The sequence below is a fragment of the Kogia breviceps genome, chromosome 6 (genome assembly GCF_026419965.1).
Source record: "Kogia breviceps isolate mKogBre1 chromosome 6, mKogBre1 haplotype 1, whole genome shotgun sequence".
Lineage (NCBI taxonomy): Eukaryota > Metazoa > Chordata > Mammalia > Artiodactyla > Physeteridae > Kogia > Kogia breviceps.
In genome coordinates, this window is record NC_081315.1 from 45,512,873 (window position 1) to 45,538,802 (window position 25,930).

Here is a 25,930-nt window from a genome sequence, read left to right on the forward strand (position 1 = left end):
GCGAGGGCTCCCGGCCACAGAACGCCACCACGCATCAGAGGGCGCTCACGGCCCTAACTGCCTTCTCCAGCAGCTGAGGTACATACAGGCTCAGCATCAGCGGAGGCCAGGGTTCCCCTGTTTCGACTGTGTCCGTGCACAGAAAGGGTAGAGTCAATGGGGTTTAGCTGGTGGCTTTGCTTTCTGCAATTATCTTCCATATTTATGCACAAAGATAAAGGAGCCAGCTAGCTCCGGGAGCAAAACGAATGCTCAGTAAATACTAATTTATGACAAGAAGCACGGAAGTAAGGAAAAATAATCCCAGCCTTTGGTCTCCTAAGCTTTTATTTATTTATGGTTATCTTTATAATAGGTGTCAAATTCTAAACTACTGTTGAAGAGAGATGAATTAAACATTTATTTCCATCCCCTAATGGATGCGTGAGTAAAAGGAGTTAAAGCCAAATGTGATAGACTGAAGACGCAGATAAAGCATTTCAAGCTGAGATTTAATGCCATGTTTCGTTTCTTGTTATTCAAGCTGGGCCTCTTCATGTGGGTGGTGGAACTGTCTTGAGTCATCCGCTTCAGAAGACTCAGGGACATGCCCTGTTCTCACCGTACTGTCTGCCAGACCCCGGGAAGACCCCTGGACCCCCGTGCAGGTGAAAGGTTCTCATGGGAGCAGACTGGCCTCTGTAGAAGTGGCGCACGTGACCTCCACAGGGCTCCCTAGGCTCCTGCAGGTTTCAGTGGAACGTGTGTAAGTTAAAAACCAAAAATACACACAAGTAGAGAAATGCTAAGGTCTTTGGGGGGGCATCTCTAAATAGACTTTTCCTTACACACTCTTTACCTTCAGGTGTTTTTGAACGTTTTTTTCAATGGCTTACCGGTGTCTTAAAATACATGATACACCTAGGAAAACTACCAACACCTGAGACTCCAAACACAGGCGTGGCGGGAGTGCGGCTCTTTTTCAGAGCGGGGGTTCAGTTCCAGCAGTTACATCACCATAGAAACAGACGCTCCAACATCTACCACTGGTTGCGTTTTGAAGGAATTTAAAGTAATGGACAAAGGTAGCATTTATGAATGGAAAAGTGAGGCAGCAGATCGCCCCACAAAAGGAAGAATGGAAGTTAAAGTAAGGAAGCTGCATACACAAGTTCAAATCATACTACCTTCTCTTCCATCTCACTTCCGGCTCCAGGCAGATTCAGAGGACCCGGAGAACTTGGCGTCTCACTGGACTGGAACAGTAGAGAGAGTGCTCAAGTCAAACGCCAGCACAGGAAGTCCTGGGCAGACAACCAGACAGTGTCTGTGCAGGCAAGGGCCACCCCCTCCTCCACGCAGGGGCGCAGCTGGCTGCAGAGAGCCGGCAGGTTCACGGTGGGGACTCTGCTAAATGTCCGGACTCCACCAGGGCTCCTGAGGCACGGTGTGTGCTCCCCTCTCCCCCGAGTTCAACACATCTGCCATCTGGGCGGTCTCAAACCTCAGTCCTTGATGTGTTTCCCCACTGATGAGAGAATCTCAGGTGCTGCCCTGCTGCCACCCCCTACCTGGGAAGCAGGGTCCCAACTTCAGAGCTCTCGGCTTTGCTGGCTGCCTTCCACCCCATGAAAAGGAGAGAGGGCCCTTCCAGGGGCACACAGGGGCTGGGCTGAGGAAGTGGATGACCAGAGGAGGCAAGAAAACTTGGAAGGAAGAGAGGAAGGGAGCGAGGAAGGAAGGAGAAGAAAAAGGCGATGATTCACATCCCAGTCGCCCTGCCTGCCCTGGGTACATGCACATCACGTCATCGGCACCAGCTATACCTTCTGTCTTGTACCGCCCATGTTTACAAAAGGGTCTCATTGTCTCTTCCAGAGCCATAACATCAGCCTGCCCTACCTCAGTCCCTCTTCTGTACCACACTTAGAAACACCTTCAGAAAACACAAACCAGGTTATCACTGCGCTGCTTAAAACTACTCAGAGGTTTCCTATGACTTTTTGAACAAAATTCACCCCTTCTCCCGTGGTCTACATGATCCAGCCTCTATACTGTGCTTACCTACCCTTTGCCCTCGTCCCCACTGGCCTGCTTTCTGTTCCTCCTTCAGGACAAGCTCAGTCCCACCTCTGGGCCTCTGTACTTGCTCTCCCTTCTTCCTAAAACACCCTTCACCCCTCCGGTTCTGCTCATGGCTATTCTGACCTCCTTATCTAAAGAAGCAACCCCTCTCCATCCATATTACTCACGTTTCCATCACCCTGTTTTATTTTCTGTGCAGCATTTTTATTAATCCAAAATTATGATATGCATCTATGTGTTGACTTGTTTGCTGTCTGACTCTCCTCTCATTAGAATGTAAACTACACGGAGGGGCAGCCCCTTGTCTAATCCGGCCCATCTCTGCGATGCCCGCAGCTGGGGAAGCACCTGCTGAACGAACGACCTTCCCTCTCCCCCAGGCCACAGTGCCCTGCACTTATTAGATCTTCAGTAACAGGGAAGACATTTGCTTTGGTCCATAGCAAATCCCCGAATCAAGGCTGATGGCCCATGCTGCAGCCCAGCACTCAGGAGGCTGGAGAGAGCATTGTTGGACCAGTGGGAGAGATGGGCCCCATGCCTGCTTCACCACCACCCACGACTGTAGGCGCCAGTAGTCATCAGGGCCAGGGCCAGGCAGAGATGGGCAACACAGGAGATTGTCCACCTTTTCTTTCCTTCCCTCCTTTGCTCTACAAGTCACTTATCTTTTGTTCTACTCTTATGACATATTAGCTGATAACAAGCACAATTTCTTCAAGGGGCATCTTAATAACACCCAATGTCATTTCAGGCATCATGGTAGGCACAGCACAGAGAATACTTTCTTTTAAGCATGGGAAGACTCAGAGCCTCAGCTAGAGAACAGTTTTTCTAGCTATTGGTAGGACTTTTCTTCCTTTTCCCGTAAGAGGCCTGAGGGTGTCCCTTCTGCTGCTAGAGGGACTCTCATTTCAGGATACGCTCAGAGTGTTTCTTTCAAAGTACCAAGAGACCAAATTTAGATAGGACAGTGCTGGATCAGTGTGACTTTCTTTCCACACTAAGTAGACTTCGAGGTGGTCTGTTTGATACGTTCTGTCTTATTGAGCACCTACTTCTTTCCTCATTTCCCTTGAAATTAGTCCAGTTCGACAAGTAATCATTCAGCACTCCTAAGTCAGCAGTAACGATGTCCTGGGAAGACAGAGACATGTAAGATCCAGTTTGTCCCCAAGGAACTCAACGTTTAGAGATGCAGAGAACATAGTTACGTGGACACAGATGCAGATGGAGTACAGATGTGTGAGAAGCACTAAGGATGCACAGTGAAGGCACAGAGGAGACAGTGCAGCTTGAAGGTGAAGCCGGGCAAGGCTCCCAGAAGAGGTGGGTCAGCCCGAGTCTCCGAGAGTAAGTGGAAGACGCTGAGAAGAGCTGGGGCAAGGGGGACCTCTCCCCTGTCCGCCCCTCTTCCAAGCTGGCCCCCCTGCAGATCAAGGCACTGGCCCGGGAAGTGCCTTCCAGCCCTGGGCTACTCATCAGGAAAGCTTCTCCCACCTTATTCCCTACATTGCAGACCCCAGGGTTACCGATGCCCCTGTCCACTGCCCAGCACCCTCCTGGGCTTATTAGCAATCAAGTCATTCCCTGGAGGAGCCTTACTTTGTTCTCGGTGTCTGAGAGGATGACGTCCTGCTGAGTCACAATTTCCATGGGACTGGTCAGGAGCGGATCCTCTTCCAAGCGAGCCTCGCCACTGTCTGCCTTCTTCATGGGAATGGCATTGGGTGGTGGCTGCCCAAACTTGATGTTCTTGCCCAACTGTCGCTGGAGAGAAACAAAAGAAAGACGTTCTGAAGCAGTGAAGCGGTTCACAATAACCACAGCCAGATTCCCCATAGCTAGCAGGCACTGAGGCATATTCTGTACACGACTGGTTTCCAGACTAGACACCATGCCAGTAAACCCTGATGCAGTCCTGTAATAACTGAATCTGTTCCCCAGTATTTCTTTCCCACCTTCGAGCCATGAGCTTTTTCATCCAGCCACCTCTTTCATGGAGATGCCAACATTTCCGGGGGTGGGTAGAGAGACCGTATTTCTGATCCAAAAGTTGGGTATGACAAAAATTTTTTGATTCACCTATAAGTTTATTTATATAAAAGTCTTTTAAAGGTACAAAAATTGGATAGAAAATAGTTTCATGAAATGCAAAAACCACTGGGGGAAATCAAGACCCTTGTGGTTGCACAAAGAAGGGAACCCTTCAGCCCTTTTGGACATACTCCCCTTGAATATTTATGTTTCATCTACCTTCCTCACCAGCCCCTAGCCTGAACATCCTGTTCGGGTTACAGTGGGTACCACTGCCAAATGGAAGAAGGCCCCAGGGCCCACAAGTCTTTCCATGATTGATGCTGAGTTCACGGAAAAGATGGAAGCAATCTTGTCCTGCCAATAGGATGGCCTCTTCGCCTTGCTGCAGCTACCCACTGTGCCCTACGGGCCAGAAGGAACCAAGTGGGTAAGGGACAGAGAAGGAGGCCAGAGGAAGGGCCAAAGAGGGACTGATCACTGGTGGGAGGGAGCTGAATGGATGGGGAGAAGAAGGGAAAAACAGGGGATAGAAATTAGGAAGATAAATAATATTCAGAATTAGAGAAAACCCGGATTTAAAAAAAGGAATTATATTCCCTGAAGAAAAATATACAAACATAATAGTTTTTAATAAGAGGCAAAATATTTAATGGGCTAGATATATTAGATATAAAATATTTAATGGGTAGAGAAAGTGAATGACACTCAGCAAGGAAAAGAGGTAAGCCGTGGTCATCTGAAAGAGTACTGTACTGAATCGAACATATTGTACAAACTACTGCCTTTATCGACATCAGGGATTCTCAACCTCGGCGCTACTGACATTTGAGGCCAGATAATTCTTTGTTGTGGGAGCTGTTCTGTGCACTATAGGACGTTTAGCATCACCCCAGGACAGCAGATGCTAGTAGCAACCCCTCTTCAACCTGTTTAGACAACCAAAAATGCCTCCAGGCTTTGTCCAATGTCCCCTGGGGGCTAAAGTCGCCTCCAGCTGAGAATTACTGCTCTAGATCTAGGTACTTGGGTTTCACAGTCTTTTTATGCTTCAAATGAAAGAAAAAATAGAGACTACATTATCTGATATTTATCTCTAATGTGGCCAATATTTAATCCCACAAAGCTGCAAAAAGCCTTAGCAATCACATTATCCAACCCCCTCACTTTACAAAAAAAGTCAGAGGTCCAGTGGGGAGAGGTGACTGGCCCAAGCTTATGGAAAGAATGAGTGGTCCCAAAGGGATTTGAATCCATGTCTTCTAAAACACATTCAGTGTTATTTTCATTGCACTCCACTGGTTCTCATAAATTTAATGTCGCACTTCCTTCTTCTTTTAGGGGCAGAAAGAAAGAGAGGATGCAGCATTTTTACTACCTCACTGAAGTTCCCCAGCAGAGGACTCCCTCAAGGGAAATATGCCCCTTCTCTCTCTGAACTCCAGGGTATCAAATCCACCCACCTGCACTCAGCTCCCCCGCCTCGGCCTTGCATGGTGGATGGTGAGATTGCAGAGACATGAAAGAGATGAGCCCCAGGCCCTCCTCCCCACATCCCGGGGGCACGCACCCCAGCATGCCAAGTCAGGAGCACAGAGAGACAAGGACTCGTATTTGATCTGCTGGTATCTCAGCCTGAGCCTGGCTCCCCTGGCACCCCAGGGAGGGAGCACACATCAAAAGCCCGAGTTCAGCCAGTGAAGTACAGCTTGAGCAGCCTAAAAGGGTTTCGGGGAGGAGAAGGCTGAAAACGGGTTATCTTCTAAAAACAAGTTTAGCAGGAAGCGGCAGTTAGTATCTACTCTAAGCAGATCAATAAGCAGGCACAGTTAGAACAGTCGATGGTGTCAGACGAGAGGACACGGTGTAACAAAGCCACAGGCCCGTCTCACTTGCTACCCTGGGGGAGAGGGACGGGGACGTGGGCAAAAGTGGCAGGAGGAGTTCCAGCATCCTAGTGACAGCCTGAGCAGGGATTCGTTCTGGGACTCCCAGGCCAGCCTTTGGTTGACCAGTTATCCCTTCTCTAGGAGTGCTGGCCAAGAGCTGGAAACTTTCCCCAATCACCTGAGACCGAGACCCCCTGCTGTTAGGGTGTGCCATCTACCAATGCTCTTGAATGTCTAAGATGAGGGTATTTCTTCTACTTATAATGGAAAGAATAATCCTTGAATGAGCTTCCAAGGAGAACCTGGCTTAATACCCTAAATGCCCTTTAGTTAGGATTTCTGCCACCATCACAGAAAAGAATGAATATGCTGATATTATTCTTCATTAGGGCACTTTTTAGAACACTGATGTTGGTCCACCCTGATGCTTAGGATAAAAAGAAAAGAAAAGAAAAGAAAGAATATGGCCAAACGTAATCCCAGTCTGGATTGAAATAAACTCCAAAGATGGGATGGGTATCATGGCTGCCAATGGAAAATGAAAGAGAAAATGGGAAAAAATATTAGATGCAATAGGAACAGATAAAATAAGGTGCATGGGACAAAGCTGGGAAATGGAGAGAGTGATATTAAGAAATGAAGTAGAGAGTTAAAGAAAGAGGCAACTTGAAAGGAGGGTGCAGGGGGCAGAGAAGAGGAACAGGGAGGAGAAGCTGCAGCCTTGGTGGCAGGTACAACATCTGAAAGGAGTGGGTGGGGTGGGGAAGGTGTTTGGGAAAGAAGGAAGAAGAAGCGGGAGGGAGGGAGGGAGAATGTGTGTGTATCATCAGAGGGTTGATTTATGTCACAGATATGGGCATCCTGGCAAAAGAAACACAATGCTGTTGCCTTTGAGAATAACGATGAGCATCTCCATAAAACAGCTGGATTTAAAATCCCTCTAGAGAAAACAAGTTTGGGCTGCTGGCTAGGGAGCTTGGGAGGAGGGCGTGGGATGGAGGAGGGGAGGACCCAGGTCATGAAAGAAATGACGGCCCTCGTCTAGGGAGAGGGTTACAGCCTCTGTCCAGACAAAGGACTGTCTTCACAGACACACCCTGCAGTGGTTGGGAATGAGACAGTGGAACAGGCCAGGCCAGGGCTGAAGGTCCAAGGCCATGGTGACTGAGCCTTGGGCTCTTGAGGCCAAGGCTCTTGCACGTGCCCTGTGGTTCTTGCTCCAAATGCTTCCTTCAGCTGACTCGAAGGAGACTGGGCTGCTGGACGCTTTGTGTGATTTACTGATAATGAAAAGGTGACTGCTGAAACCTATCTGGCAATCTCAGGTGTCGAGTGAATTGAATATGGGGATAAATGTGGCTTTTTGGTGACTTTTATTCTGCCCACCAATCAGGCATTGTCATGGGAAGAACTGTGATATAAGCAATCACTGAAAACCAGTCTGTTGAGATGAGCTTGCCCTTAAGTTTTCAGGAAAATAAACTATTACTACTCCCTCCATATATAGATATATATTTTTTACATACTCATGGATTCTTTATATGTACTGAGATAACAGCCAGAGGGGAGCGTGGACCCGCTGTGCCTAAACTGAGTCCATGTTACTTGTGGCTATGAATGGAGTTACTGTTAGACTGGAATGTGAGCTAAAAGGGGCGATATTTTATTCACTCAAATGGGGCCATTTTGTTGTAATATGGAATGTTGGAGAATGATGTTATAGGAATGCACATCCATATTTATGAGGCTTTTCTCCTATGGTGTGGAAATTCCAAGCACATCATATTCTGCAGCTCTCACACTGCCAGTTTAGATTTCCCCAGACTTTTCACAGCCATCCTTCAGACCACGTCTGTAAGAACAAGGCAGAAGAAGAATAAAGTTGCTGTCCTCTTGAGCGAACTACGTATACTCCCATAGTTAAAATGAATTTAAAAGAACACGCAAAATCAAAAGCACACAGATTTGGGCTTCCCTGGTGGCGCAGTGGTTGGGGGTCTGCCTGCCGGTGCAGGGGACGCGGGTTCGTGCCCCGGTCCGGGGGGATCCCAGGTGCCGCGAAGCGGCTGGGCCCGTGGGCCGTGGCCGCTGAGCCTGCGCGTCCGGAGTGCTCCGCAGCGGGAGAGGCCACGGCGGTGGGAGGCCCGCGTACCGCAAAAAAAAAATAAAAAATTAAAAAAATTAAAAAAGATAAAAAAGCACACAGATTTAAAGACGTTCGCTCTGTGCAGAAGTGGCTAAGAGCAGCTATTTATTCTTTGTGTCCTCGACAGCTGCATGAGGTGCCCAAATCCTCAAAGGTAAGACACTTTGGCATTTTAAAGTTAAATCCAGCTCAGCAGGAGATAGCAGCTACTGAATATGGAGGTTTTCCCTCCTGAGCTAAATAGTCCGTGGACTAATAGACTAAGCATTTTCTGACAAAGATCTGGTATAATTCTAAAAAATCACTTGCAGGCTTAGACTGTGATGTTCCTGAGTCTTATCATCGATAGGTGTATACATACTTCACAGCCTGGTTTGATCTGAAATAAACAGCCACCTCCCTATCTGTGCTCTGGGCAGCTATAGGGAACATCAAGGTCATTGTGGTCCAAATGCAGTGAAGTGCAAAGCTTACAAAGCCACTCTGTGCTATAGCAGGTGAACAGTGATTTTGTATAAGTGGCAGATTTTAATAACTGGAGGGGCCCTTCAGATCATCCATCACATGCATCCTCTTATTTTTCAGATAGGGCACATGAAGGTCAGAGAGGTTAAATGACCTGCTCCAAGGCCGCACAGCTAGGTGGTGGCAGAGGCCTGGCGGGGGCTTTTTATTTCACCCACTGGCCATAGATCAACTGACTGTTATGGATAGGGTCCTCAGACACCACTGTTGTTTCTGTCCCTGTAACTGTCCTATATATTAAAATCTGTTCTCACTCTGCACATGAATTATTTTTATACTCAGGGAAAAAAAGTAATTTTTCTTTTAAAGGTTCAATTGCTTGCCACAGAAATTTTGGCAGGTGGTAGATTCACTTTGTTCAGAAAAGAGTAGGCTTATTTATGCTATGTTCAGCCATTCTATACTCAGCATCAGCAGATACTAACCATCACGGGTGAAACACAGGACCGTTCTGGCTGAGATGACTATGTGTGGACACTAGGGGGCAACCTTTCCAAGTGCAGTCATTACAGGCGTGGCTTCGGTTTCCAAGGACTAGGAAGTTTCTTAAGCCAGAGAAAAATGGCATTTTTTTAAAAAAATGACATTCCAGTAGAAATCTCATTTCCAAAGAATGTCTTAATAATGGTGGCAAATCAGCTTGCTAGGACATTTACTGTCAAATAGGTGTTAGCCATTACTTCTCTCTTTTTAAAATAAACATACACACATACACAAAGACAATTTCAGACATAAAAAACATACATGCCTCTGACGTAGCTAAACACCCTCATTCCATGCTGGAGTCTACGAGGGGGTGGTCTTTTATGCTGCTTACTAAGCATCAATACCAGCATAACGTTTTTATGGAAAAATGCAAAGCATTCATGCAAGTTAATAAAGTTAACTACTATTGCTACAACTTACCAGGAACATACTGCTTAGTCGACTGAAAAATAAAGCACAGTCTTTTGGGGGTGATACAGTTATATCTTATGTCACTCCAAAAATCACATTTGCTATGATAATGGTCCCCATTTCCCTCTTCGAAGAGCAAAAGTCTCTTATTTTATGGCTTAAAAACATAACTTTAGAGCTGTAAGGAAGCTTGTGAATCCACGCAGCAGAAGCAAAATTAGGTAGACCTTGTATGAGTAGATAATGTCCAAAGGAGAGCACTCAAATTAGACAGCTATTCTGCTTTACTCACATTTCTTCTCCTGCTTTAACAGAATTGTTGCTTCAGGGAAGTTAGTTGTTTTACATTTTATTAGTTATGAGATCAGATTCTTTAAACTTACTGCTTACATCATTAAGACCAACAACTGGCATTTACATATTTCTATTGAGTTTCTGTATTTTTAATACTGAGGAATTATCTATTTTTCACAACTCCAAATCCACTTCTTGAAGTGGCAGTGGCAGGTGGTGTGACATTACAAAGCTGATACCATTTAAGATGACAGACTATTACCTAATTTTTAAAGAACTCCTTGAAAGCCCTTGTAAGATACAGTTGTTTTGTAGACTGAAATCTGTAAAGTCATTCCCCTTAGAAAGGGAGTATTATGAGGGTTCATTACTTCGTAGCAATAATATTCCAGGAAATAAAAGACTTCAAGAAAGAAAGGTAAGGAGGAAGGGGTTCAAGGTTTTCTTTGGCCGTCACACCCTTCCCCCTTCTCGAGCTTATGAGAAGAGACAGCTTACTTTTTCTTCTGAGTCTATAAAACATGTAGCAGTACAACCAGTAAGAACCAAGAACGGGGGAGCTAGTTAGCAAAGCTGAAATTTGAAGGAAGTGCCTAGGTTAGTTCTGAGGGCAGGACTATGGTCTTGGGCAGTGGTGTGGTAAGTACAAAGATCTAGGCAAGTTTGGGTGTGGTTTCAGGGTGTTGGCTATTTCCCACCTCACCATATGCTACATTCAGCTGAGCGTGTGTGGAATATGTAACCAAACAGAGATCACAGAATACATAGCTAACAATCAGTAGAAACAAGAATATTTCAAGAAAACAGAAAAATTTGAGCGTCAGTAGCTATTCAAGCCAGCTGTCCCCTTTACTTTTTATGTTTTTGCTGGTTCATTCACTCATTCATTCGTTGTTGTAGACTTAGATGGAAACCAGCAGACCAGAGCCCCCTGTTCATAGTCTGCATTGCCGCCGAGCACCCCCAGCTCAGAGAAGTGCTTGCTTAAGGCACTTCCGTCGGGTGAGTGAATTCTACTGAGCACTCGGGCAAACTTACTCGGTCAGATCCCAGGGGTCTTTGCCCCCCTTGCTTTTCCTGGATTTCCCATTATTTCCATCTCATTTAGTGAAAAATTATTTTATTATATTTTCATTCTTAAGGAGTTACCATCTGAGTCAATTTTATGTAGGAAAACTGCCCAACTCTGCAGTGTGAACAGGAGCGAAGCTGAAGAGCTTCACAGCACCCCTCTGAGACAGGGTGGCTCAGGGCAGCCAGATTTACAAACACAACAGAATAATAAAGAGTCTCATCGTTCACTGTCCAAGTATGGAGACTTGGAAGGGGAACACTTGCTGTGCATACCCTCAGCTGACAGTTAACCCTGTACTCAGGGATTATGGCCAACACTTAACGGTTAGGAGCTCTCTCCTCTCACCCAAGTTCTGCAGCCTCTCTAGGGTACTTGTCCTCATTAAGTCCAGTTAAAAATAAGAGAACAACTTGAGAGAAAAAGAGAGGGGGTGTTAGGTAGGTGGATACAACGGTGATAGTGAACCGCTCACAGGTGGACAGAGGCTTCCAGAAAACTGAGTGAGGTTTGAGAAAGCCAACATTCTCCCCAGGAGCTACCCCCTGAACCTCCCAATCCACTACTCAAGGCCAAGTTAGGAACTTTTCCCACATCCCTCCATAGCGGGGCCCCTCCCCTATGGCTCTGACCTTGCAATCTCAAGCTGTCTTACCTGAAGAGTTTTGACTTTGCCCAGGATGTTGTCCTGTGACATTGCTTGAACTGTCTGCTCACTTTCTGCTCCCCCATCAGGGATAAAAATACTGTCATGGGAAAACGCCCGGGTTCCCACAGAATAGTTGGAGGACCTGGAATGCAAATCATGTGCTTCATTTTATTAGGATGATAAGATTCCTTTTGGCAATTCAATTTCCTTTTCCTCCTGATTTAGGGGACTCCACCCACATCCCCTGTCTCATTCAGAAAGCACTTCCAGCATGGTGTCCTTTTCTGTGAGAGGTCAGCCAAGTAGCTGGGTAGACAGAAGGGTCCCACTGGAATAAGGGAGCATGTCTCCAACACAACAATGTTTCAGAGCCACTCAGTGGGAGAACTCAGACTGCTACTTGTTTGTAGAGAACACAGGACAGAAGGCACTGCAGAAATGTTAACTGTAGGAGCCTTTCTCCTGATGAGCTGTCACTATCAGTTTTAGCCCAGTAAAGTCTTGTCAACAAGTACTTTTTAAGTAACATGCAGGTCTAGAAGTAAGAGGCAAGAGTTTCTTTCTTTCAGATTGCAATCAAATTGGAAGACAAATATATCTAAAACAAAGACTTGATGAGGGCTGGAGTTGCTATAGAGACTATAGGAAAAAAGAGTCTCTCTGTCGAGACTCTAGGTTCAGAGAAGAGGAGGAGAAATGTGTGTTAAGGAGATTCTAATGGGTGTCATGCATTGGGCAGCTTATAGGTGGTAGGTACCCAACAATAAACACTTTTCAGTTGAAAGGTTGGACTTCAAAGAAGTCTGGACTTCAAGGAAATCTGGACTTCTACCTGACTGTGAGGTATAGGCTGGGTGAACTGCAGGAAGAGGAAGCAGCAGACACCAACTGTTCCTTACTTGATCTTGAAAATTAAGTTACCTCTGGGAAGGAACACACAGGGGCAGAATCACACACTACCCATAAGGCAAGGCAGGCACATTTCCATGATGCCAGGCACACAGGCAGCCCTCTCAGGGGTGAGAGAGCCCCACTTCTCCCTCTCCCCTCCCCAGAAAGGGGTTCCACCTGGAGGTTTTATCAGTGACCTAGGGCAAGAAAGAAGAGGCAGTACTGGGGAAAATGGGCCTCCAGCTGTACCTCTGAACTGAATGACAGAAATGCAGCAGGCAGGGTCCCGACCAAGTTTAGACCTACTTGGAAAGACTGAGTACCAAATTTTTTCACCAAATTTGCCAAATTACGAGCAGCATGGTAACAAAGCATATGAGGTTTAGAAACAGAAGACTTGGATGTGAGCCTCCTGGCTGTGTGATCTTCGGCAATAATAATATATATATATATATATATATTTATTTATTTATTTTTGGTTGTGTTGGGTCTTCGTTGCTGCGCACGGGCTTTCTCTAGTTGCGGGGAGCGGGGGCTACTCTTCATTGTGGTGTGCGGGCTTCTCATTGCGGTGGCTTCTCTTGTTGCGGAGCATGGGCTCTAGGTGCGCGGGCTTCCGTAGTTGTGGCACGTGGGCTTCAGTAGTTGTGGCTCACAGGCTCTAGAGCGCAGGCTCAGTAGTTGTGGTGTACAGGCTTAGTTGCTCCGTGGCATGTGGGATCTTCCCAGACCAGGGATAGAACCCATGTCCCCTGCATTGGCAGGCAGATTCTTAACCACTGCACTACCAGGGAAGCCCCTGGCAATAATAATAATAACCACCAATCCCTACTTTGATGAAAACACTGTGCTGAGAGTTTTACTTTCATTATCTCATCACCAATATTTTGTGGCAAATAAAACGCAGGGAGTAAATAACCTTATTTAAAGTCGCCTAAATAGACGTTGTAGCATAAGAAACAATCCAGATCTGCTGAATACAATACCAGGCCAGGCAGCTGAAGTGTTTTAAAGTGGTGGAAGTCCTCTAGTATTCCTTCACATGAGTGAGATGGGGTTTGGGCGGATCAGTGGGAGAGGAAGACAGGATGCCAATGCCATGTGGGCTGGAATATGGGAGGGCTGGAGACACTAAATAGCTGGAATAATGGGTAAGCCTTTCGCTAAATAGCACAAGGCACTATATAGCAGCAACCCACTTTATGAAATATGAGGCATTGTTTTAGGATATGAATATGAATATGAAAAGGAAATTAAATGTACCACTATCTCCCTGTCCTCAGAGACTTTGTGACCTATGCTACAAAATGAACTTCCAAGTTCACCTAAAGATGCTATGAAATAAATAACTTTCCATTCAAAGTTATGGAATCAAACCTTTTAATATTGTGTCTAAACTTTTGTCTCAGATCCCTGCCTATGATTCAGATGAAAGAAGAGGTAACTGACTTCATTTTCTACACAGTGTTTTTACAAATGGCTTATATATGCATGCAGGCTCTCAAATATTCTTATAAACACATATATGGACAAGTCCACTTTAGATACTTAATAAATGCTTACTAATGTCTAACAGTTGTATGTACATTATACACCAGCTCTAGGCCAAGTTCCCTTCCAATTTCCAAGTCAATCTTTTGACTGATTCATGAAATTTAACTCTCTGCTCTGATTCTTTTTTCCAGGATGGCTAAGAACTGACAGTTTCCTGCTCTTCTGTGTTGCCCCAAATATTCCTTGCTGCCAACAAGGATTTAATGTCCCCATTTCCAGATGATCTTACTGAAAAATGGAGAAAATGAATAGTAATAGTAGTAGTAGTAATAATTATAATAACAGTGGTAGTCACAGTGGTAATATTAATACTGGCTAAACGTTACTGGGCACTTCTTGCTATATCCCCTCCATGTGTGCTAACTTCTTTAATATAACACCTAAATCCTTGTGATATATAATATTTAAACCTTATGTGGAAGGCACTATTATTAAGCCTATTTATAGATGAGGAAACTGAGGCTTAAAGACAAGGAGTGACTTGCCATAAATTGAATGACTGTGTACGTGTGAACCTGTTTCTGGACTGTGTTCTACGGGTTTATTTGTCTGTTTTTACAGCAGTAATACCACACTGTCTTAGTTACTATAGCTTTTTAATGAGTCTTGATATCTAGCAGTTTATGTTCTCCAGCTTTGTTTTTTTTTTTTCCAGATGGCTACTCTTGTCTCTGCCTTTCTACGTAAACTCTCTCTCTCTCTCTCTCACACACACACACACACACACACACACACACACACACACACAGATACTCTAATACACTCCTAGGATTACTTTTGTGATGGCATTGGATCTATAGATAAACTTTGGGATACCTGACATCTTTACAATAGTCAATCTTTTAATCCATGAACACTGGATATTCCTTCATTTATTAATATTTAGATGCTCTTTACTTACTCTCAATAATGTTTTGTAGTTCTCTGTATAGAGGTCTTTTATATATTTTGATAGATTTATTCCTACATATTTGATGTTTCTAAATCTACTGTAAATGGTATAGGCTAAAATTTTTATTTTTCTAATTGTTTATTGGCAGAATATTAAAGTATCACTTGGTTATTGATTATTGATGTTATAACTAGGCTTAGCTAAATTTATTTGTTAATCATAATAATATGACTTGATTATTTTGGATTTTCTATGTACACAATCATGTTATCTATGACAAAAGAGTTTTATTTGTTCATTTTCAATCTCCTTCTCTCCTTCCTCCCCTCATTCCTTTCATATTGCAATTAGCTAGAATCTTCATATGAACCTAAATAGAAGTGGTAATGGTGGACTTTGTCATATTCCTAAACTAAGCAAAAAAGTATTCAATATTTTACCTTAAGTTATGATGTTAGCTATAGAATTTCTATAGATGCACTTATATTACTGCTTCTTTGGAAAGACAAGCAGCCTGTCTCTAATAGCTGACTTTAAGATTTTTCTTTGTTTTTGGTTTTCTCAGTTTTAGTCTGTTGTGGCTAGGTGTGAATTTCTTCTAATTTATCTAGCTTAGGGTACATAATACTACTTAAACCTGTGGCTTGGTGTCTTTCATCAGTTTGGGAAAGTTCTCAGCCATTATTTCTTAAAATACTGCTTCTGCCCTGTTTTTCTCTATTCCCCCTCTGATTCTCCAGTGTTAGACCTTTTCAACATGAGCCACATGTCTTTCATGCTCTTTTCTGTATCTGTTGTTCTTTTTACACAATATGATTCAGTCTGGATTTTTCTACTGACCTAGCTTTCAGCTCATTAATCCTCTCTTTAGTGGTGTCCAGTCTCTTGTTAAAACTACCTACTGAGTTCTTACTATCAGTAGCACTTTTCAAATCAAGAATTTCCAACCAAATGTAAAATCGATAGCTCATGGGAAGCAGCCGCATAGAACAGGGAGATCAGCTCTGTGCTCTGTGACCACCTAGAGGGGTGGGATAGGGAGGGTGGGAGGGAGACGCAAGAGGGAGGGGATATGGGGATATATGTATATGTATAGCGATTCACTTTGTGATACAGCAGAAACTAACACACCACTGTAAAGCAATTATACTCCAGTAAAGATGTTAAGAAAAAAAAAGAATTTCCATATGATCCTTTTTAATAGATTCTAGTTCTCTAGTGAAATTACCCACCTTGTCAACTATTTTGTTGAATATATTAATCACAATTGTTTAAAAGGCTCTGTCTGAAACTGCAATATCTCAGCCCCCTTTGGGTCTATTTCTATTATCTTGTTTTCCTCATAGTCTGATTCTTAACTGCCTGGTAATTTTTAAATTGAATTCTGCACATAATGCACAAAAACCTGTAGAGGCTGGGTTCTCTCCTTTCAGAGAGGACTTGCTCGCTCCTCTAGCAAGCAGCAAAGGAGCAAAAACACCTCAATCCAATCAGAAGCCAAGTGGATCTTGGCTGGTTAGCAATCTTTGTCAGGATCAGACTACCTCTGCTTCATCCCCACTTGTAGGGTACAGGCCTCCTGGAGTCTTAACTAAGAATCTGTGTTATTTCCTAAGGCCCTTCTCCTTGGTGGATTCTCAAACTCCAATTTTTGTCTTTCCAGCACCATAGACTGCCCTGTTTTTCAGCCTGCATTTCTGTGCAGCTGTATCAACAGATTCCTCAAAAGGAAAACTGTTGCCTAGATTTAGGTTCATTCTGGGCTTCTCTTCTCTTGGGGGGAACTTAGTCCCTCAAGTCCTGGCTGTCATGGAAGCCTCAAACTCTAATTTTTGTGTTCCCAGCTCCATGAGATTGCCTACAGCTCTGCTGCCTTCTCCTCCTCTTGGCAGCTGCCCTGAGCCCTTTTGGTCTCTTGACCTGCACCTGAGAGTCAACTAATGCCAACAGGAGAGTAGCAATATGCAGAAAGTTGGCCTCAACTCAGTGGGCTTCCCTTCTCTCCAGGATCTCACTGCTCAAGTCTGGTGCCTTAGCAGCAGTCTGACACCTTCAAACAGATGTCTCTGTTTTAATATTTTATATGTATTTCCAGTTGTTTTTGGTGGGAGCACCGATTTGCTACAAGCTACTTCATCACAGCCAGAAGTGAATAACTAAATAATTTTTTGATAGTTATTAAGTCTCTACACATGACAGAACCTACTTTTTGATAAGGCCATTGTTCTTAAGAGGATTACTTTTCAAAGTGATAAAAAACATTTGTACCTTTTTCTTCCTATATTTGGTTTTTGTCCCTTTTTAAAGCTCTGAGAAGAAACTGCAGGAGAATGGTCATTGGTTTATTAGTTACACTAATGAACACTCTATTCTAAATAATTCAGTTTACATAATGCAAGTTAACATTACATCCTTGGCAATTTGTCTAACTTTAGATCTTTGGTAATCATGGTTACCAATGTTGGCTCCAAACAACTCTACAATGTAGATTATTTCCTTTTCTCTGAAGAGGAAGCTGAGACAAAGAGTGGGTAAGAATGTTGCCCAAAGTTCCAGATTTTGAGGCAGGGTTGGAATGGAAACTGAATAGCCCACATGTGGCGATCTCAGCTTGAAATTATGTTCTAATGAACAAAGAGCTGGGTGGGAATCTTTGTCCTTAACCAGCTGGGAACTATAAGCTACATGATTAGGAGATGGAGGGGCAATTTACCACAAATTGTACCTTAGCTGAGTTCATCTGGACTTCTTTACTCTTGACATTTAAAGATCTTTCACAACTGATTGCAAAGTAGGCCAATTCTCCCCCCTTCCATTTATTACGAGTGAGTCAAGAGGCGAGGGGCCTCTGAGCCTCAGTGCCACAACTTACCCTCAGACTATCTGCTCAGATGGGAGAAATGGGACTTGCTGTGTGGGAATCTTTTCTTGTGATGCTTAGAACACGGAGTAGCCTCTTGATCGATTGTGAGATATACAAAGACCTCTAAAATCTCCCAGATTTTTAACTTGTAACTGAAGGATTGTCAATACAGTCATTTAACAGACATCTTAATGTAAATAAGATCTGAGGTCAAATGTCAAGCCCATGTGGGAAAAGTAAACTCTAGAAGGAGAGGAAAAGAGGCCCACTTGGGAAATTTGGAACAACATTGGGCTCTGAGGAACAGTTTTCATAAGCTTAGAGAAGAATCGCAGGGCCATGACTTACGGACGCCAGAAAAATGGTTCATTTGGATTTAGAGGTCCAAAGAGCAGAAGTTCCTGGGGCCTTTATGCAAAGAAAGGTTTTTTTGTTGTTGTTGTCATTGATAATATTGTTCTAGGCAGAGAGGTTGGGATTCCAAACATCTAATCAGAGGCTTCTAATCAGCCCATGGAGGCCAGCTTTTCATCTTCTCCTCAACTCTTCACCGACTCCTATGGTTATCTTTCCAAAGGCAGAGATGGTAGAACAACCTGAGGCTACTCTTTGGGCTTTAACAATCACTTTGAATAACTGTCTATCTAACTCCAATACTACACTCTCTTCTACCCACGTGTCTCCAGCTACTTGGCTATCCCACTGTCTCTGCAAACTCAACATGAACAAAACCAAACTCATCACGTGTTTCCCACAAAACTCCAATCTTTCCTATTTCTGTGTTACTATCATCCCTCAGGTTCTGTGCTATATTATTTTGTAAGTAAGGTCAGACCCAGGTTAGGGGAAAGGTATTGTGCAAAAGACCTTAGTGAGTAACATTATCTGTCCTTTCACAGGCAGAAATCCTTCAAAAACAATACAGAAATCAATGAGTAGGACTGCAAATCCTGAGCTCCCAGACCCATTTTAGGCCTGCACTGGATTCTCCCTGCCACACTCCTCCACGACGGTGCTTGGAGGCCCGGGGAGCTGCTCGTCACATCTCCAGTGGGTCTCTAATGGAAACAAGCACCAAGAGAGGGAGCTGCGAATCCAGGGCAGCGGCACCTCTGGCAGATGGCAGCCCTGGCACAGCCAGCAGTCTCTGCTGACTCTGTGGTCACGGAGGCCACGACTGGAATCCTTTTGGACCAAGAAGCTAAGGCCCTGGGAGGTGAAGGGAGAGACTTGATCAAGACAGAACTGAAACCAGGGGGACACTGACAGTAATTCGACTGCCCTCAGAGGATCCTCTGCTTATTTCTGTAATATGATTGACACCTGTAAATGGTCTCCAACTGAAGTCCTCTCCAATTGCACTTCCTCTCAAATCCGACAACAATCTTCAAGCAATTACTTTGCCAGCTCAGAAACCTCTAGTGGTTCCTTTTTGCCAAAGTCCTACCAGATGAAGCTGTAATGGTTGCTTGGCACTTAATGCTCTTCACGTTTGGCCTTTAAGGACACTGAACCACTCTGGCTCTATGAAACTGAGTCCACACAGTGCAGGGATTTAGCGCTCAGACTTGGGCCAGTGTGCCTCCTTGTGAAACCTGGTTCTCCCACTTCAAGCTGTGTGGCCTTCGGCACGTCACTAAACCTCCAGGTGCCTCAGTTTCCTTATCTGTAAATGAGGATGATAATAGGACCTACCTCATGGAGCTTTTGTTAGGATTAAATGAGTTAACTTCTTATAGAAGTGTTACCTACTATTATCAAATGTTACCCTACTTCAAACATCCTGTAAGGCAAACCCAACCATTCAGTTCCCCAAATACCCTCTCTGGGCTCTATCACTGCAGGGCTCTTCCTCCCCATGGATGGACTGCCCAATGCCAATCTCTCAGTTCAGGTCCTACCCATCCTTCAAGGTCCAGCTCACATCTTATTAGCCCCACACAGCCTTTCCTATTTCCTTGGAAGAAGGGGATCTTTTCTCCCGCTGAAAGCCCTATGCATGCATCTCTTGTTACATACATGTCTATGTTATGGTTACTATAATCATGCCTTAAATGAGAGGGAAAATAAAAGTGCTTTGCATATTATAAAATGCTCCACAGATGTGATTCTAATCATGATAATGGTATCATCTTGTCCCCACCACAGTACTAGGAGTTGCGTGAGGGCAGGGATCACATCTGTTACCTTTGTTTCTCCCATAGAACTTTACCAAATAAAGTTTGTGAATAAGTTTTTTTTCAATGGATGAGTAAAGGATTAACACTGAAGGGTAGTTAACCAGATGTGTTTCCCATGGAGAGGTCACTGAGGGAGTGAAAGCATGAGGCAAACATACTGATGGGAGGGGGGGGAATATTTTCTGATGGTGGGTATTTTTCAGGGAGGGCAGGCCTATGTAGGAGGCCATCAGAGAAAGTTCTGAGAAGCCAAAGGGTGGGCAAGTTAGGATGTTCAGCACATTTAAAGGTTCCTTCCAGGCCTCCTTTTCAATTCAAACCAGGGAATTGCTCCAGGCTTTGTTTCCCACCTTCTATTTCATGCCGTCTCTCTCTCACCAAGTTTTTCAGGTTTCATTCTGTGTCAGTTATAGTTTTTTGTTGCAAGTTAACAGAAACTAACTTTGTGTCACTCAACCGAAAGAAAATCTACTAGATGAACAGTGAGGGCTCAAAGAACAATGAAAGCTGGAGTCAAAGCTTGGAGAAAGACAGCGGTAAAGAGAGGTCTAGAGGTCTAGGCATCAGGAACCACAGAGGCCATCACACCGCGGGAAGACCCCAGTTACAGGCTGCTCTCGTGGCTGTGTCCTTACTTCCTGGACCCACCTGCCAAGTCAAAGCCCTAGGAGACAAACACTGACGGGCCAGGCTGGGTCACGTGCTCAGGCCAGGCTTCAGCGGGAGGGCAAGTAAAAGATCTGGCCCTTTTGGCTTCTGTCATAGGAAGCAGACACTATGTCCTGTCATAAGGGCACACAGTGAGGTAAAGCTGATTCCCTGAAAGGAAATGTGGGTGCTGTTGAGAAGAAGAACCGGATGCTAACAGCTGAATGACCAAAAACAGCCATCACACTATGCCTTTGGATCTCCTTTTGATTCTCCTTTCCCACCTAGCCCATCTGCATGGACAGCTCATTTGAACAGTTCTCTGGTGTTCTGATCTCACTTCTCCCCCAAGAGGCTGCCTTTCTTTCTTGGTGGCACATGCTGCTGCCTGAGAGCAAAAGATGACACGACCCATGCTCCTAGGATGTCCAAGCCCAGGTCCAGTGCCCTATGCCCATGCTTATCTGCAGAAGTGGTAGAGATCAGACACAGAGGGTGTGTGATGGGCCTGTGGCCTGGAGCTTAGGCACTGGAAGGTGACAGTAAAGAGAGAAGGTGAGAAGGAAAGCAAAACAAAGTTATCCCTTAGAAATGCTATTCCACCCCTCACCCACTGCGCAGTTAGTGCTAAGGAGCGCAGGGAGGAGTCAAGCAGAGCCATCTTCATTTTAAGTTCTGTTGTCTGGAACTACTGTTTGCAGTGGGGTCTGCTGTGAAAGGAACAATGAAAAGGGAGGGAAAGTTTGCTGGGGGAGGCGTTTCTGGGCAAGGTCTCCTCATGAATAAAATGTGACACAAGGCAGGGATGACCCCCTTTCTGTTCCTGGTCTGTATGTGACACCTGGAACAGTGGCAGCCATCGTGGAACTATGAGGAAACAAGCCTGAGGACAAGAGCCTACTCCCTGAAAATACGAGAGAGAAAAAGGAATCAGACTGGATCTTGATGATGTTGCTGGGTTGCTTCATTAATGGACCCTGGAACTTGGAAAGTCTTCCAGACTCTCAGGAATCAGATAATATATTTTATTACTGTTGAAGAAAGATATCAGTAGAAGTGTTTTCTGTTACAACTGAAATCATCCTACCTGATACAGTCTTCTAGCCACTACTCTCAACTCTGGGCACATCTAAGACCCACTGACATCATCTAACCTTGGAGTATGAGCCTACAGAGGGAAATTCTCCCCACCCAAAAAAGGAGAAGGCTCTCTGCAGCTGCACAGTTAACACATGTCTCAGGCCAGCCCTCCTACTCCTCCTTTGTCTTTTTTGGACAAGCATCATGTAATTTGGGACCATAGATATTGGGTAATTACCATGGCAATGATTAGGGATTCACTTCAGGAATAAGGAAATATAATTATAGTCCAATTGCAGCTTGTTTCCATGACAACAGGGGCAATTGTAATTGATCAGCACTTTTCTTCCTGAGCAGATCTGTGAGTCTCATTCAAATGAAATGCTAAAGAGCAATTAACTATCCTCATCAAACAAACTAGAGTTGCTGGAAGAGCCTGAAGTCAGATTACACTTTGTGTGGCGTCTTGGAGGTTCATGCTGGACTCTGGTAGTTTATGAAAATATTTGGTACTCAATAGGCTATAGAGTACCAAATCACCTAATAATTACAATAGAAAAAGGATACGTCATAAAAAATTCAAGGAAGGGGAAGAAAGTTTGGAATCTTAAAACATGGATTCTCTGAACTGGAAGTCAAAGGACCATCTACTTCAGCCCCTTGGCTCAGTCCCATGCCTAGATCACGTAGGACGAGCAATCGTCTAGCCTGCCTCTAACTCTCTGTAGGGGTTCCACGGGCTTCCACGCTATCTGTTCCACTCCTCAGATGCCCGACCTGGAGAAAGATCTTTTCATAAACCTCTCTAGCCAGGCTTCCCTGGTGGTGCAGTGGTTAAGAATCCGCCTGCCAATGCAGGAGACACGTTGATCCCTGGTCCGGGAAGATCCCACATGCCCATGGAGCAAGTAAGCCTGTGGGCCACAACTACTGAGCCTGTGCTCTAGGGCCCCCGAGCCACAACTACTGAAGCCTGCATGCCTAGAACCCGTGCTCCGCAAAAAGAGAAGCCACCGCAATGATAAGCCTGTGTAGCGCAACACCCGCGCACTGCCAACAGGGTAGCGCCTGCTCGCCGCAACTAGAGGAAGCCGCGCACAGCAGCGAAGACCCAACACAGCCAAAAATAATAAATAAATAAATTTATTTTTAAAACAAACAAAAAACCTCTCTAGCCACTGTTGGAATCAATTTAGTCTTGGTCTATGCTCTGGAAATAGAAAGCTAGTTATCAACAACCTCTTTATCTCAGTAGTAATATTATGCCCTGCATTTGTAAAGTGCTTTTTTATAGCAGATAGTGTAATGTCACGTGCATTTTTTTGTCCTCATAATAATCCTTGGAGACAGCATATCCATTTAACAGATAAAGAGGCTGGCTTGGTTAAGGTCACACAGCTCATGAGTGAAAGCACTTGTATTCACAAGAGGACTCCAGCTCCTGACCTGCTGCTCTCCCACATCGTGTATCTCCAATAATTGCCAAAACTGATTCATCATCCTTCCTTCCCCCAGACTTACTCAGCTCAGCTCTATCTGTTCTCCTGCTTAGTCCAAATTTTCATGCATTTAATGCTTTTGTACCTCTTCTCTACTCCCTGTTCAATTTCAGCACATTCCAGGTTCCTATGGATAGAGGATAAATGATCAAGTAAAATAAGTCTTTTCTGACTTCATCTTCTGAAAAGCAGCAAGGCCAAGGGACCTAAGCACACATGGTAATCAGGGAGCCTGAGCTTCACTGTAATTTCACTGGTGACATGCTGTCTCACTACACCAACCGTGTAATTTTCCTTTTCCAGCAGGTCAGAGGGACAGCGATACTCTTCATCATATTGGGAAACTGAAGGATGAATTAGACGAACGCTGACTGGTACAGTGGGAAACAGTCAGTATGGTAACAAGGGCAGGATTCATGAACTCATTCATTCAATGAATAATTACTGAATGCCTGCTATGTGCCAGGCACAGTGCTAGAGGCTGGAAATACGATGAAAGGCAAGACCTGCTTTTACGGAAGTTGTGTGAACATTGGCGGCAGGGGTCCTGATCTAGGCTCAGGGGGCCAGAGAAAGCTTGCTCCCTCGAGGAAGGTGCATTTGTGCAGAAAACTGGGGGAAGGAGGTGGAGATGGGGGTGGAGCTGTTCTAGACAAAAGGATTACCATGTGCGAAATCAGCTGACCTGGAGTCCAGTCATGTCTCTAACACTAACAGCACCTGTGGAGTGAAGGTACTGGATCAGCACTAAAAACGACCTGAAACTTTTAACACTGGTGTGCGCACGTGTGTGTGTGTTTGTCTATATCTGTGTGTGCTGGTGGCGGGGAGAGACTACTGAATAAGGGTCTCATATAAGTGAAGAGCACAATTTACATTATTGGGGGGGGCAGGGGTGTGGGGTCAGCCAGAGGCACATATTTCAAGTAGGCAGCCTCAAACAGGACCTGTATCTTTCCCCAGGTCCTCTCTCCGCTATCAAGATGCCCATGGACCTCCAATGCAGGGCACAAAACCCTCAAGTAAATGGGAGCAGCTGCTTACCCTTCCAAGCTAGCCTGTTACACTCTGCACCTATGTCCTTTCTGTTCCACCTCAAATTTCGACCTCCTATTTTAGGCTTTCAGAGGAGGAATATACGCCCCTTGTCTCTCCTGCCAACATGAACTTAACCACCTCAGCCAGGTATAACCTCATCAAGGCTACATTCATTCCTTTCTTAAAAAACATCTTGGGGGCTTCCCTGGTGGCGCAGTGGTTGAGAGTCCGCCTGCCGATGCAGGAGACACGGGTTCGTGCCCCGGTCCGGGAGGATCCCACATGCCGCGGAGCGGCTGGGCCCGTGAGCCATGGCCGCTGAGCCTGCGCGTCCGGAGCCTGTGCTCCGCAACGCGAGAGGCCACGGCAGTGAGAGGCCCGCATACTGCAAAAAACCAAAAACAAACAAAAAAAACACACCATCTTGGGCTTCCCTGGTGGCACAATGGTTGAGAGTCAGCCTGCCAATGCAGGGGACACGGGTTCGTGCCCCGGTCCAGGAAGATCCCACATGCCGCAGAGCAGCTGGGCCCGTGAGCCATGGCCGCTGAGCCTGCGCGTCCGGAGCCTGTGCTCCACAACAGGAGAGGCCACAACAGTGAGAGGCCTGCGTACCGCAAAAAAAAAAAAAAAAAAAAACATTTTAAATGGTTGGGGCCGCGCAGTTCGCCCAGAGGATTCAACCCGGCGGCGGGTAGGGCCCTGCTGGCGGCCCGGCGGATCTTTCCCGCTCCCAGTTCCGCTTGACCCCTCCCTCCGCCCCTCACCTCTCCCCACGAGTCTCCACAGACGGGTGTGGGCGGGGCCAGGGAGGCACATTTCCACCAAGGCGGTGCGCTGCGACCGGCTCCCGGACGGCTGGGAAGGCTGGCAGGCAAGGTGGCTCAGGGGGGCCCGTCGTCTCAGTGGTGGGCCCACCCTCCCTGAGTGTGACAGCCCCCCGGCAGCAGGGTTATAAATATATATGCACCCAACATAGAAGCACCTCAATATATAAGGTAACTGCTAACAGCTCTAAAAGAGGAAATCAACAGTAACACAATAATAGTGGGGGACTTTAACACCTCACTTACACCAATGGACAGATCATCCAAAATGAAAATAAAGAAACAGAAGCTTTAAATGACACAATAGACCAGATAGATTTAGTTGATATTTATAGGACATTCCATCCAAAAACAGCAGATTACACTTTCTTCTCAAGTGCGCACAGAACAATCTCCAGGATACATCACATCTTGGGTCACAAATCAAGCCTCAGTAAATTGAATAAAATTGAAATCATATAAAGCATCTTTTCTGACCACAATGCTATGAGATTAGAAATAAATTACAGGGGAAAAAATGTAAAAAACACAAACATATGGAGGCTAAACAATATGTTGTTAAATAACCAAGAGATCACTGAAGAAATCAAAGAGGAAATCAGAAAATACCTAGAGACAAATGACAATGAAAACACGACGATCCAAAACCTATGGGATGCAGCAACAGCAGTTCTAAGAGGGAAGTTTATAGCTATACAAGCCAACCTCAAGAAAAAAGAAAAATCTCAAATAAACAATCTAACCTAACACCTAAAGGAACTAGAGAAAGAACACACAAAACCCAAAGTTAGCAGAAGGAAAGAAATCATAAAGATCAGAGCAGAAATAAATGAAATAGAAACAAAGAAAACAATAGCAAAGATCAATAAAAGTAAGAGCTGGTTC

At 45.0% G+C, this 25,930-nt stretch overlaps 1 protein-coding gene across 5 annotated transcripts in view; it reads right to left on the reverse strand.

Moving 5' to 3' along the window:
• Positions 1-25,930, reverse strand: part of CRACD (capping protein inhibiting regulator of actin dynamics) — a 150,302-nt gene that overhangs the window by 35,192 nt on the left and 89,180 nt on the right. The window contains exons 1-4 of one of the 5 annotated variants that reach the window (XM_067035772.1): positions 11,580-11,664; positions 9,568-9,589; positions 3,670-3,834; positions 1,167-1,235 (exon numbers count right to left, since the gene is read on the reverse strand). In XM_067035772.1, coding sequence (XP_066891873.1) covers positions 1,167-1,235; positions 3,670-3,834; positions 9,568-9,589; positions 11,580-11,656 — 333 coding nt within the window. In that variant the 5' untranslated portion in view covers positions 11,657-11,664. Of the gene's footprint in view, positions 1-1,166; positions 1,284-3,669; positions 3,835-9,567; positions 9,609-11,579; positions 11,716-25,930 lie in introns of those variants that run through there. The other 4 variants (XM_067035773.1, XM_067035775.1, XM_067035774.1 and 1 more) reach the window with 4 other exon arrangements.